Source organism: Pavona decussata, unplaced genomic scaffold, assembly GCF_977016875.1.
Source record: "Pavona decussata unplaced genomic scaffold, jaPavDecu1.1 SCAFFOLD_303, whole genome shotgun sequence".
Lineage (NCBI taxonomy): Eukaryota > Metazoa > Cnidaria > Anthozoa > Scleractinia > Agariciidae > Pavona > Pavona decussata.
This window is the reverse complement of record NW_028145699.1, coordinates 936,878-951,691: the sequence shown is the minus strand read 5'-3', so window position 1 is coordinate 951,691 and position 14,814 is coordinate 936,878. Positions and strand designations below refer to the sequence as shown.

Genomic DNA, 14,814 nt, shown 5'->3' with positions numbered 1-14,814 from the left:
GATTTTCTGTTTGTAAGGTTTGAAAGTACTTTATTGAATAGATGAGGATTAAATCTGTTTTAGCCAAATTTTCTCTTGTTAAAAAGATTCTTCTTTAGATAAATGTCTTCTTCTTTCTCCCCACGCGGAAAAGTTTAAAGGAAACGTACACCTAAGCCAAATTAATTAAGAAAAGTTCTACTTTAATTATTCACTACAATTATTGCAACTTTTAATTAGCACGGCTACTTACGTGCTCATAGCTTTAACTTGTCTCAGCAATAATTTTGTTATTAAAATTTGAAAATACTCAACCACAAAATATTTGTGAGTTTTGATCATTTGAGGATTGGCTCCCTTGCCGTACACAACTCAGAGAAATTAAGGTAAGATCTAAGACAGTGATCTGCTGCGCTGGATTAATAATTTTGCTTTGAATTGTACCTCGAGCCCGTGTCTAAGCTGTCTCCGATCATCATCTTCGTATATCTAGTTCATACGGTGTTACTATTAAAGAAAATTACAGTGCCGCATTTATCTTTGCTAACGCCAAGTTTAGCGATAAAATAGGTGGATTCATATTATTTCGGTGTAACTCAAGGCGTCAACTTGCCTTACGACCGTCCACTGCAAACATCGCGCCGATTTAGTTGCCGGGATTTATAGTGCACCTGATAGCAGCACACGACGCACTTGTTAAATCAGGTGTCCCAGTGTAAATCTGATACCAAAATTAAAAGAGGTCTGTGGTATTGTTGTTCATTCATGCGGTGTTTTGAAAAAGTCAAAGTTTGTACAAGCCGCAATCAGCTTCTTGGAAGCCTGTTCATCGGATCTACACCTTGCCTCCAAGTTTACGAAGGTCTGCCGATCAACCGGAGAATCTGTTATCGTATTCAAAACCAGGGAAGCCCTTTTTAAGCGTTAAAAAATGCAAAGGTTTTGACGTGCAAAATAATGTGGCGGATAAAGGATGACAAGAAAAATTATTTTAAAAAGAGTGGATAACCCAACTTGCGAAACTATGCAGTAGTTTTAGAGATATTTACAACCATAATGTTTGAGGTGTTCTTGCGATAAGGGATCACTGTCCACTATACTATAGAAATAAACTTTAGGGTTGAGAGATAACACTCCTCTAAGATGTAGGGATATGGGATAACTCTAATAAGGCATGACTTCCCTTTAAACTGTAGAATAGGAGATAACTCTACTCTAGTCATTTGGGAGCGACGTTTTGTAAAGACGGATTCAACCTACCCATCATCGAACGGTGTATTTCGGTCAATACCTGTTCACGAGGTATACGTATTAATCGCGTTGAAAAAAATTCTGAAGAAATATCAACGTTTTCTTTAGGGCTTTATTACCTAAAGCTTGTTTAAAATAAGTGACATGGAAAATTAATCCCTTTTCTTTTTGAAGAGAAGAAAAATGTCGTTAAGAGAGCGAAAGAAAGGCAACAGCATTTCGTGAAATTGGAAAAAAAAGTTAACTGTTCCTAGCTTAACATTTTCTGCGACAAAAGATAAATGGCGGAAATGGCCTATTTATTAGGTACTTGTGCGATTTGCTGTTTGTAGGGTTTGAAAGTACTTCATTAAATAGACAAGGACAAAATCTGTTTGGGCTAAGTTTCTCTTATTAAAACGATTTTTCTTTGAATAAATGTTTTCTTCTGCCTGCCACGCGGAAAAGTTTAAAGAAAACGTACATCAAAGCCAAATTGAAATAAGTTCTGTTTTAATTACCACTACAATTATTGTAGCTTTTAATTAGCACGGCTACTTACGTGTTCATAGCTTTAACTTGTCTCAGCAATAATTTTGTTATTAAGATTTGATCATTTGAGGATTGGCTCCCTTGCCGTACACAACTTAAAGAAATTAAGGTAAGATCTAACACAGGAATCTGCTGCGCTAGAGTAATAATTTTGCGTTGTACCCCAATCATGTGTCTAAGGTTTATGCGATCATCATCTTCGTATATCTAGTTCATACAGTGTTATTACTATTAAGGAAAATTACAGTGCCTCATTTATCTTTGCTAACGCCAAGTTTAGCGATAAAATACGACTCACATTATTTCGGTGAAACTCAAGCTGTTAACTTGCCTTACAACCGTCCACAGCAAGCATCGCGCCGGTTTAGTTGTCGGGATTTATAGTGCACCTGATAGCAGCACACGACACAGTTGTTAAAACAGGTGTCCCCGTGTAAATCTGATACCAAAAATAAAAGAGGTCTGTGGTATTGTTGGTCATTCATGCGGTGTTTTGAAAAAGTCAAAGTTTCGTACAAGCCGCAATCAATTTGTTGAAAGCCTGTTCATCGGATCAACACCTTGCCTCCGAATTTACAATGCTCTACTGATAAACCCGAGAATACTTTTTTCTAAACTATTGAAATAAACTTAAGGGATAACGGATATCACTCCTTTAACCTGTAGGAATATGGGATAACTCTAAATAAGGCTGGACTAATAAGACTGGACTCCCCTCTAAACTGTAGAATAGGAGAACTGATAACTCTACTCTCGTCATTGGGAGCGGCGTTTTTAAAAGACGGATTCAAGTTACCCATCACCAAACGGTTCATTTCGGTCAATATCTGTTCGCGAGGTATTAATCGCCTAAAAAAAACAGTCGGATTAAATTCTGAAGTAATACTAACGTTTTCTTTGGTATTTTATTACCTGAAGCGTGGAAATTAATCCCTTTTGTTTTTTAAGAGAAGAAAAATGTCGTTAAGAGAGCGAAAGAAAGGCAACAGCATTTCGTGGATTTGGAAAAGAGTGAACTGTTCCTGGTTTAACATTTTCTGCGACTTAAGATTTCAGTTAAAGAATTTCAATGAAATGAAACTGAAAACTAAATTTCATCATGAAAACTTTGCACTTAGCCTCACTGTCATAATGAGATTCACAGCAACTCGGAAATGGCCTATTTATAAGGTAATTGTGGGATTTGCTATTTGTAAGGTTTTAAACTGAGTTCTTTATTGAATAGACGAGGATAAAATCTCTTTCAGCCAAATTTTCTCTTATTAAAACTATTCTTCTTTAAATAAATGTCTTCTTCTTCCTGCCCACGCGGAAAGTTTAAAGGAAACGTACATTTAAACCAAATTATGAAAAATTCTGCTTTAATTACCCACTACAAATATTGTAGCTTTTAATTAGCACGGTTACTTTCGTGTTCGTAGCTTTAACATGTCTCAGAAATAACTTTTTATTATTAAAATTGAAAATTAATCAATTACAAAATGTTTGTGAGATTTGATCATTTGAAGATTGGCTCCCTTGCCGTACTCAACTCAAAGAAATTAAGGTAAGATCTAACACAGGGATCTGCTGCGCTAGTTTAGCGATAAAATAGGATTCACATTATTTCGGTGTAACTCAAGGCGTCAACTTGCCTTACGACCGTCCACAGCAAACATCGCGCTGATTTAGTTGCCGAGATTTATAGTGCACCTGCTAGCGGCACACGACGCACTTGTTAAAATAGGTGTCCCGGTGTAAATCTGATACCAAAATTAGAAGGTGTCTGTGGTAATGTTGTTCATTCATGCGGTATTTTGAAAAAGTCAAAGTTTGGTACATGCCGCAATCAGCTTGTTGGAAGCCTGTTCATCGGATCTACACCTTGCCTCCAATTTTACAAAGCTCTGCCGATCAACTCGAGAATCCGGTTCCGCATTCAAAACCAGGGAAGCCCTATTTAAGGGTTTAAAAACTGCATGGGTTTTGACGTGCAAAATAATTTGGGGGATAAAGGATGACTAGAGAAATTATTTTAAGAAGAGTAGATAACCCAATCTGCGAAACTACGCAGTAGTTTTAGAGATATTTACAACCTTAATGTTTGAGGTGTTCTTGTGATAAGGGACCACTGTCCTCTAAACTATAGAAACAAACTTTAGGGTTAAGAGATACCTCTCTTCTTAACTGTAGGGATAACGGATAACACTCCGCTAACCTGTAGGGATATGGGATAACTCTAAGGCATGACTCCCCTCTAAACTGTAGAATAGGAGACAACTCTACTCTCGTCATTAGAAGCGACGGATTCAAGTTACCTATTACCAAACGGTTCATTTCTGTCAATATCTGTTCGCGAGCTATCATTCACTGTTGGCAATTCTTGCCATCCAAACATACACTCTTTGTAAATTTGACCCCCTTTTTTAAAGAATATTTAGTGTATTGTGATAACATTCCCACTAATAACCAAGTACAACATGCTCTTTTGGTTATAGTGTCCGGTTGTTCGTAGCTCATGTTTGATTTTATTGAATGAGGCAAACTGTAACCAATGCCGAATCAGCAACGATTATCCTATACGCGTAATGTTAACAAGTAACTTCGCCCAAATATCAGCTTACATATTCTTCTCAGTGTTTTCCATACATTCCCTATGGTGCTATTTGGGAGATTTTTTTTTTGTCATCAAGACAATTTTATCGTTAGTGATCATTTCCTTTATTCTCGTGGCTTGTACATTTGATCTAGTGGTGCAATTGTAAGGAGTAATCAGATGATGATCACTATTGTGATTCCCATTATTGTGTAAGTGTCTATGGTATTTTTATTGACCATACAAGCATTTTTTAATTTTCTGTGGTTTGGCTGCGAGAAATCATTAATAAATCAATTAGACGTGATGTTGTTTAGCCGCGAATGATTAAGCCGCAGGAAATCTGGTAGTTTAATCAACATTCTAATCAAAAGATTCTCTTCAAGCAAAGCCTAAATACCCAAGGCGTGATCGTCTAAGTCGAAAGCGTCCTTTCAGAAACCAAGTGGGAGTTTGAGATTGATTCTGATACACAGGAGATCTGCTGGATGTAATGCTTTCTCTTATTCGCTCACATGACTTATCGTTTCTGGGAGCTTCGTTTTTCTAGTTCATACTCCAAGTACAATTAGTTATTAAACGTGCGGCGTCCGGCGAACACCTTGTTGACGCTGAGCAATACAATACAACCTGAACGGTGAACGAAAAGTTCCACGGGTCATGGTATTTCTGATAACGAAGTGCGGGGTATGCTTTTATGCAATGGGACAAACATCCAACCTATGCCACGTGAAATAATCAACCTTTTCTCAACTGGGAACTGTTCAGCCGAATAGTGAACGTCCGTCAACAACTTCAGAACAAACAGGTTGAATGATCGACGGTTATTGTCGTTAGTTAAAGTGGCATGCAATGTATAAAACCAAACTTAAAATCAGCGCGTGCAAACAGCTGTCCACAAGTACTAATTATTTTTAAACATTTGGTCGTGAGATGTTTTCAAACAAATCATTAGTCCATGTTTTTGCCAAATATGCGATCGCGTGGAACTGACCCAGAAAAGCGACGGCACAATGCAATTTTAATCGGTTTGTTATAGACAAATAGAAATGTCTCTAAACGGATGTGGGTAAGAGAGCACAAAAACTATACCGACATTTAATTATGATAACACATGCAACTAAATATTCGAACACTTTTCCCTCTATAACTACCCGCATAATCGGACTAACAAAACTTTGAAAAAGATGACATGGAGTCATCGAAACCTCAGTCAACATTGCTATCGCTTGTGTTTATTTGAAATTGACGTTCAATTAAACCCGCTAAAATTGCAAACTTTGGGCTTTAAAACTAAGAAAATTATTGGACACTGGGCAAAGCACTGTGAGCGACGTTTTGTAGAAATAATGCAAAACCTTCCTCTAAAATGTATAGAGATAAAGGATAACCTTCTTCTTAAATTTAGGAATGAGGCAGAGCTCTCCTCTAAACCGTAGAAATAACAGATAACAACCCTCTAAACTGTAAGAATTAAGGGATAAGTCACCTCCAAACTGTAGGAAAAGGGATCACTTTACTCTAAACTGTTGGAATAAGGGATAACTCACCTCCAAACTGTAGGAAAAGGGATCAGTATACTCTAAACTGTTGGAATAAGGGATAACTCTCCTTTAAACTGTAGGACTAACGGAAAACACTTCTCTAAACTGTAAGATTATATGGGAAACCCCTTCTCTTGACTGTAGGAATAAGCAAAAGGGATAACTCTACTCTAAACTGTACAAATGGGAGATAAATTTACTCTCGAGGGAAATCACTGAAAGCGATGTTTTGTGAAAGACGGATTTACCCATCACCCTGAAACGGTTCACTACGGTCAATATCTGTTTACAAAGCCTTAATCGTTAAAACTGACGTTTTCTTTGGTAGTTTATTACCTGAAACGTATTAAAACTAAGTGACAAAGCAAATTAATCCCTTTTGCTTTTAAAGAAAAGAAAATGTCGTTAAGAGAGCGAAAGAAACGCAACAGAATTTCATAAATTGGGGAAAAATTTACAGTGAACTGTTCCTAGATTGACATTTTCTGCGACCTAAGATTTCAGTCAAATGGCGAAAATGGCCTATTTATAAGGTAAATGTGCCATTTGCTGTTTGTAAAGTTTGAAAGTACTTTATTGAATAGATGAGGATTAAATCTGTTTCAGCCAAATTTTCTCTTGTTAAAAAGATTCTTCTTTAGATAAATGTCTTCTTCTTTCTGCCCACGCGGAAAAGTTTAAAGGAAACGTACACCTAAGCCAAATTAATTTAGAAAAGTTCTACTTTAATTATCCACTACAATTATTGCAACTTTTAATTAGCGCGGCTACTTACGTGCTCATAGCTTTAACTTGTCACAGCAATAATATTGTTATTAAAATTGGAAAATAATCAACTGCAAAATGTTTGTGAGATTTGATCATTTGAGGATTGGCTTCCTTGCCGTACACAACTCAGAGAAATTAAGGTAAGATCTAACACAGGGATCTGCTGCGCTAGATAAATAATTTTTATCTAGTTTATACAGTGTTAATACCATTAAAGAAAATTACAGAGCAGCATTTATCTTTGCTAACGCCAGGTTAAGCGATAAAATAGTACTTCATATTATTTCGGTGTAACTCAAGGCGTCAACTTGCCTTGCCTTAAACCTTAGGGTTGAGAGATAACACTCCTCTAAGGTGTCAGTAGGGATATGGGATAACTCTAATAAGGCATGACTTCCCTTTAAACTGTAGAATAGGAGATAACTCTACTCTCGTCATTTGGGAGCGACGTTTTGTAAAGACGGATTTAACCTACCCATCACCGAACGGTTTATTTCGGTCAATACCTGTTCGCGAGGTATACGTATTAATCGCGTTGAAATAAATTCTGAAGACACATCAACGTTTTCTTTAGGGCTTTATTACCTAAAGTTTTTTTAAAATAAGTGACATGGAAAATTAATCCCTTTTCTTTTTAAAGAAAACAAAATGTCGTTAAGAGAGCGAAAGAAAGGCAACAGCATTTCGTGAAATTGGAAAAAAAAAGTTAACTGTTCCTAGCTTAACATTTTCTGCGACAAAAGATAAATGGTGGAAATGGCCTATTTATTAGGTACTTGTTCTATTTGCTGTTCAGTGTAGGGTTTGAAAATACTTTATTGAATAGACGAGGATAAAATCTGCTTAGGCTAAGTTTCTCTTATTAAAACGATTTTTCTTTGAATAAATGTTTTCTTCTGCCTGCCACGCGGAAAAGTTTAAAGGAACCGTACATCAAAGCCAAATTGAGAAAAATTCTGCTTTAATTACCCATTACAATTATTGTAGCTTTTAATTAGCACGGCTACTTACGTGTTCATAGCTTTAACTTGCCTCGCCAATAATTTTGTTATTAAAATTTGAAAATAATCAATTACAAAATGTTTGTGAGATTTGATCATTTGAGGACTTGCTCCCTTGCCGTACACAAGTCAAAGAAATTAAGGTAAGATCTAACACAGGAATCTACTGCGCTAGATTAATAATTTTGCGTTGTACCTCGAGCCTGTGTCTAAGGTTTATGCGATCATCATCTTCGTATTTCTAGTTCATACAGTGTTAATACCATTAAGGAAAATTACAGTGCCTCATTTATCTTTGCTAATACCAAGTTAAGCGATGAATTAGTACTCAACATTATTTCGGTGAAACTCAACCGTTAACTTGCCTTACTACCGCCCTACAGCAAGTATCGCGCCGGTTTAGTTGTCGTCATTTATAGTGCACCTGATAGCGGCACACGACGCACTTGTTAAAACAGGTGTACCGGTGTAAATCTGATACCAAAATTGAAAGGTGTCTGTAATATTGTTGGTCATTCATGCGGCGTTTTGAATGTTTCAGGTGTTTTTGCCATAAGGGATCACTCTCCACTAAGCTATAGAAACAAACTTTAGGGTTGAGAGACAACACTCCTCTAAGGTGAAGAGATATGGGATAACTCTAATAAGGCATGACTCCTCTTTAAACTGTAGAATAGGAGATAACACTACTCTCGTCATTTGCCGGAGCGACGTTTTGTAAAGACGGATTCAACCTACCCATCACCGAACGGTATATTTCGGTCAATACCCGTTCGCGAGGTATACGTATTAATCGGTTTCAAATAAATTCTGAAGACACATCAACGTTTTCTTTAGGGCTTTATTACCTAAAGCTTGTTTAAAGTAAGTGACATGGAAAATTAAATCATTTTTCATTTTGAAGAGAAGAAAAATGTCGTTAAGAGAGCGAAAGAAAGGCAACAGCATTTCGTGAAATTGGAAAAAAAAGTTAACTGTTCCTAGCTTGACATTTTCTGCGACAAAAGATAAATGGCGGAAATGGCCTATTTATAAGGTACTTGTGCGATTTGCTGTTTGTAGGGTTTGAAAGTACTTTATTGAATAGAAGAAGATAAAATCTGTTTAGCCTAAGTTTCTCTTATTAAAACGATTTTTCTTTGAATAAATGTTTTCTTCTGCCTGCCACGCGGAAAAGTTTAAAGGAAACGTACATCAAAGCCAAATTGAGAAAAATTCTGCTTTAATTATCCACAACAATTATTGTAGCTTTTAATTAACACGGGTACTTACGTGTTCATAGCTTTAAATTGTCTCAGCAATAATTTTCTTATAAAAATTGGAAAACAATCAATTACAAAATGTTTGTGAGATTTGATCATTTGAGGATTGGCTCCCTTGCTGTACAAACTCAAAGAAATTAAGGTAAGAGCTAATACCTCGAGCATGTGTCTAAGGTTTCTGCGATCATCATCTTCGTATATCTAGTTCATACAGTGTTAAAGAGTGAAAGAAAGGCAACAGCATTTCGTGAATATGGAAAAGAGTGAAATTTTCCTAGCTTGACATTTTTTGCGACTTAAGATTTCATCTAAAGAATTGCATTGAATTGAAAATGAAAACTAATTTTCATTTTCTAATTTTTGCAATCATCATCTTCGTATATCTGTTCATACGGTGTTAATACCATTAAAGAAATTTACAGTGCCGCATTTATCTATGCTAACGCCAAGTTAAGCGATAAAATATGATTCACATTATTTCGGTGTAACTCAAGCTGTTACCTTGCCTTACAACCGTCCACAGCAAGCGTCGCGCTGGTTTAGTTGTCGTCAGTTATAGTGCACCTGATAGCGGCACACGACACACTTGTAAATCTGATACCAAAATTTAAAGGTGTTTGTGGTATTGTTGGTCATTCATGCGGTGTTTTGAAAAAGTCAAAGTTTCGTACAAGCCGCAATCAATTTGTTGAAAGCATGTTCGTCGGATCAACACCTTGCCTCCAAATTTACAAAGCTCTGCCGATCAACCCGAGAATCCGATTTTGTATTTAAAACCAGGGAAGCCCTGTTTAGGGGTTTAAAAACTGGAGTTTGACGTGGAAAATAATTTGGCAGATAACGGATGACTAGAAAAATTATTTTAAGAAGATTAAATTACCAAATTTGCGAAACAACGCAGTAGTTTTAGATGATGTTGATGTTTGAGGTGTTCTTGCGATAAGGGACCACTTTTCTCTAAACTATAGAAATAAACTTTAGGGACAACGTATAACACTCTTCTTAAACTGTAGGGATATGGGATAACTGTAATAAGGCATGTCTTCCCTCTAAATTGTGGAATAGGAGATAACCCTACTATCGTCATTTGGGAGCGACGTTTTGTAAATACGGATTCAAGTTACCCATCTCCAAAGGGTTCATTTCGGTGGCGAGGTATTAAATTATGAAGAAATGCTAACGTTTTCTCTGGGGCTTTGTTACCTGAAGCTTGTAGTATTCAACCCCTTGTTTCCACTCCAAATGCATGATTAAAATTTTGTGCCCAATTTTAAAACTATATTCCTTGTTCGTTTACGCTTGTTAACGCGGAGAACTCATCTCATTTCTAATACTTCACTTTGTTCGTCCACAAAAATCAGCGTGTTAAGTAGGTGGGTTCTTTTCCGTCTTACCATTACAAGCTAGCTCAGTTTTCAATTTTATGTCTTCAAACGGTTTGTTTTTCAGTTTTGCTCAATTACGATAAAAGATCGGAACTATATTTAGGATTTTAAGGGCGCTAAACAACATTGATCTCCTGATTTGTGCATAAACTGAAATACAGTTTCAAAAACACTGATACTGGTTGTTTAACAGGAGACAGTAAAGTTTTAATGAATATTTTGTCTGCTTTGTTTGTAATTGTGGAAGGGAGACTTTCAGAGTATAACGACAGCTCAATTGAATTTGGAAGATAATGTTGGGACTTACTGATTGAAAGTTTTTAAAGAACTTTGTTGAATAGACGAGGATTAAATCTATTTCAGCCAAATGTTCTCTTATTAAAATGCATTCTTCTTTTAAAAAAGATGTCTTCTTCTTCTTTCTGTCCACGCGGAAAGGTTTTCAGGGAATATCTAAGTAAAAATGGGAAAAGTTCTGCTTTAATTACCCACTACAATTATTTTAGATTTTAATTAGCACCGTTCCTTATGTGTCCATAGCTTTAATTTGCCTCAGAATATTTTTTTTTTTGCTATTAAAATTGGAAAATAATCAATTAAAAAATGTTTGTGAGATTTGATCATTTGAGGATCGGTTCCCTTGCCGTACACAACTCAGAGAATTAAGGTAAGATAAAAAGACAGTGATCTGCTAGATTAATAATTTTTTATTGTACCTCATGTCTAAGGTTTCTGTGATCAACATCTTCGTATAATTATCTAGTTTATATAGTGTTAATACCATTAATAACAATTGCAGTACCGCATTTACCGTTGCTCACACCAGGCGACAAAATTAAGGACTCGCATTATTTCGGTGTAACTCAAGTCGTCGATCTTGCATTACGGGTCGTCCACAGCAAGCATCACGCCAATTCAAACGTCGGAATATCTAGTGGCACGCGACGCACTTAAGGACTGTGCCTTCTAACACGGAAGTATATTTGCACTGTTTATGACTTTGCGGGAAGAGTGGATCTTAGCAAGTGACTGGCTGACTGACTGACTGACTGACTGACTGACTGACTGACTGACTGACTGACTGACTGACTGACTGACTGACTAACAGACTAACTGACTGACTGACTGACTAACTGACTGAAGAAGTAATGTTAAAAAGGGCTCAGAGGTGAGGGTTGTTAGGGTTGATACAAATCTGAATTCTAATATTTGATCTGATATGTTTTCTGTCCAGGTGCTGTGTATTCACCATTTACTATGAGGACTGCTTTTGTTTTCCTGACTCTTCTGATTATAAGCGCGCTTTCTGTTGAAGCGGGAAAAAAGAAGAAATGCCGTTGCAAGGGTAAGTGATACCCTTATTTTTATTATTTGAAATTGAAGAAAATCGCGGTTATTGCGAAGCGTAAGGCTCATGTCGAATCGTAAATTTGCTGTCGATAAACAAAAGTTAAGATTCCATCGGAAAGAGTCCAACTAACATGAATTTTGTGCATGTAAAGTAGTTGTATGGCCAATGGAATAGCACAGAGATGTTGAAATCCTATTCTCAATTGTCACTTCTGTTAGAACGTGAGATATGCAACCAAAACACTATGTTAATGTAAACGGCGCGGTGTGTGGATTAGAAAGAAAAATACTCAAAAGACATCCTCTTTGTGGAGAAGCTGGACTCGTGAACAAGTACAATAGTTTTGACTGTTTCCCTAAGAGCGTCTTTCGGATGCCAAAATTATATTTACACTAACAATCATGGTTCTCTTCGTGTGGTAATTATTTTAAATAGATCACACGTTTGTTTTATTCTCTTAGACAACAAGGCTAAAATTGCAACTTTGGAGGAAGAAATGTCTGATCAGAAGAAAAAATGGACTCAACAGGAAGGTAATTTATTCTTTGGTATTCAGGTGCAAGCTAAATGTTGATTAAAAATAATTACCATGGCACGTAAAAACCTTTCTTTTTGCTATGGGTAGGGGAAAATTAACAATTAATTGTTTCAAATCACATGCGTGTGTCAAATTGAATTCAGACTATCTCTTTCACTTTCTCAGAAATCAATGCGGAGACAGGAGAGAAATTGTCTAAACAGAAAGGTAATTTATTTTCCGACCAACATTATTTATGAAAAGAAAGGTAATTAATTTCCAACAAAACTGGTTTATAAGACAAATATTGACTTAGTTGCATTTGAGACTCGTATATTTGTATGCTCGTACTAGAATCTAAAAAGGTTACTATTACCCCATGTAGACAATCTAATGCTTTGAATACTCCTTTAACATGCTTTAATCTCTCCACCGTTTGCTTTCAGCGGAAATAGAGGCGTTGAAAACGACTGTGGAAAACCTTGCTGCACTGGTGAACGAAACGTGCTCATGCAAGCCACCGCCACCCCCGAAGGTATACTGAGCTCGGTTTGATTGTTTGTCTCTGCAGCTTGAGTGTTTTCAATCTTTGCTCTTTTCTTTTTTTGTTTCTCTCCGTTCAGGCCTCTTCTTGCCAGGAACTGTACGAGAAAGATCCGTAAGTTGACACAATTGACAATTCTTGTTATTGGAAGGGAGTACTACGCTTTTACATTTATGTCTGATCCTTATTTATCAACCCCTTTTTTCAAAACGTATTAATTGATTAACCACTAATCGCTGGTATTAAGAACAGGATCTCTTGCCAACATATTATGTAGTTTAAGGCCATGACGGATCACACCTCGATTTTCAGAACGTCCGGTTTTCATATTGTCCATAATGACAACAAATCTAGATCACTTTACAGTCAGTTACGAAACAATACCGAAAAATTCATATCCAAACAACGGTGGGTTTTTCATGTGTACTCGAATTCGCCATAATTTTCAGGCATTAAACTCTTAAACTCGAGGCAGTTACATTTAACAGGTATCATAAGCAGGAAAGTGGGACTGTAAGCAAGTCACGAACTGTTTGAATAACCTTTTACAATGCTGATTAACAAAGTGGTAGAAATTATGTCAAGCAACCATGGATTAAACATTTGTAAAAGAGACACAGTTCGGATTCGAATCTCAATTGAATAACTCCTTTTGCGTTAATTTCTTTATTTTTCAGGTCCCTGCAGAGTAAAGTGTACAAGCTGGTGATTGATTCTCAAGAGATTCCTGTTTACTGTCACATGGGGAACTTTGGATGTGGAGATGGAGGGTGGACGCCGGCTATGAAGACTGATGGAAAAAAGGTACCCTTTTGTCACTCAGTTCAATCTCGGTTATTGCCCGATTTTGTGTCATTTTTAATCTACCTTTAATTTCAGCCATCCTTCCATTACGACGCAAGCCTTTGGAGCAATAAAGCTTCCTTCAACCTTGCGGGAGGGGAGAGTGGGTTTGACGAAGAAGAAACAAAGTTACCGACCTATTGGAGCACATCCTTCTCCAAGATCTGTCTCGGTATGAAGATTGGTGAGCAGATCAACTACATTGTCATAAACAAGCAGGCCAGCTCCCTCCACTCACTGATCGCTGACGGCCAACATCGTGACACTTCACTGGGTCGTGACATGTGGAAGAGTTTGGTTAGTGCACAGGCCTCCTTGCAGCCCAAGTGTGGCAAGGAAGGGTTCAACGTTCTGAGTGGTGACATTCCCCATTCCAAAGCAAGAATTGGTATCCTTGGTAACCAGGAAGACAACTGCAACACCTGTGACTCGAGAATCGGGTTTGGTACAGGAGGAAAACACGACGACTCCAACACGTGTGGCAACTACGCTTCACACGGAGCAGATAATGGGGACAAAAACATCAAGGCCATGGGGTACATCTTGGTGCAGTGAGGGATGGAACTTGCAACAAGGTGAAGGTGACAGCCTGAAAAACAACAAGGGTTAATTAGGGGCTTAAAACAGTAGGGATAAGGCTTGTGTAAAGCTGAGAGAAAATAAAGACTGCTTAAAATGTCAAAAAGTTGAGTTTCTTTGGTTTTGTTGTTGTTGTTGTTGTCCATCACATGTTGTCCGTGAAAACAACGATGCTGCAATTTATGCTGGAATAGCCACGACCCTGCACAGTCCTTTGTTTTCACGTTCACACCACATTTGAATATCTTAACAAATACGTTTCGATCGGTCAGTTGTTACAACACATTCTAAATTCCATTATTGTTTGAGCAGGGTCAAGCCCAAAAAGGCTAACAAAAACATCCAACTGAAGACGTTTGTCAGGTTTCATAACCATTGCCTTCAAAATTAATTAACTATGTCTCGATACAGCACTATGCTTATCAAAAACATAAAGGCTCGAAGGGTAGAATTTCCCGGTTCCCGTAAAGAGCCTTACAAGCGCAATCAACAATAAGATGGTCTGGTGATATCCTCTTAAGACACCTTCCCATGTTTACATGAAGTCATGAAGTATGAAAAATTCTTACGAGGGGGCCAACAGGCAAATCCCTACGCGCGCCCGTCACTGATGTGCAGTCGTACTTGTGTCAATGAAGGTTGTTGGGATTGATGAAGAAGAATGAGCTAGCTTCCCATTCAAAG

At 37.2% G+C, this 14,814-nt stretch overlaps 3 protein-coding genes across 5 annotated transcripts in view; 2 read left to right on the top strand and 1 right to left on the bottom strand.

Annotated features, from left to right (window-relative positions):
- Positions 1-14,230, top strand: part of LOC146454322 (putative skeletal organic matrix protein 5) — a 52,297-nt gene extending 38,067 nt beyond the window's left edge. Inside the window, exons 1-7 of one of the 3 annotated variants that reach the window (XM_085095619.1) lie at positions 11,384-11,641; positions 12,109-12,180; positions 12,351-12,392; positions 12,611-12,699; positions 12,788-12,822; positions 13,386-13,512; positions 13,588-14,230. In XM_085095619.1, coding sequence (XP_084951745.1) covers positions 11,554-11,641; positions 12,109-12,180; positions 12,351-12,392; positions 12,611-12,699; positions 12,788-12,822; positions 13,386-13,512; positions 13,588-14,106 — 972 coding nt within the window. In that variant the 5' untranslated portion in view covers positions 11,384-11,553 and the 3' untranslated portion in view covers positions 14,107-14,230. Of the gene's footprint in view, positions 1-11,383; positions 11,642-12,108; positions 12,181-12,350; positions 12,393-12,610; positions 12,700-12,787; positions 12,823-13,385; positions 13,513-13,587 lie in introns of those variants that run through there. The other 2 variants (XM_085095620.1, XM_085095621.1) reach the window with 2 other exon arrangements.
- LOC146454320 (uncharacterized) overlaps positions 1-14,814 on the bottom strand; it is a 91,069-nt gene that overhangs the window by 44,995 nt on the left and 31,260 nt on the right. The window lies entirely within an intron of this gene.
- Positions 1-14,814, top strand: part of LOC146454321 (putative skeletal organic matrix protein 5) — a 36,357-nt gene that overhangs the window by 2,111 nt on the left and 19,432 nt on the right. The window lies entirely within an intron of this gene.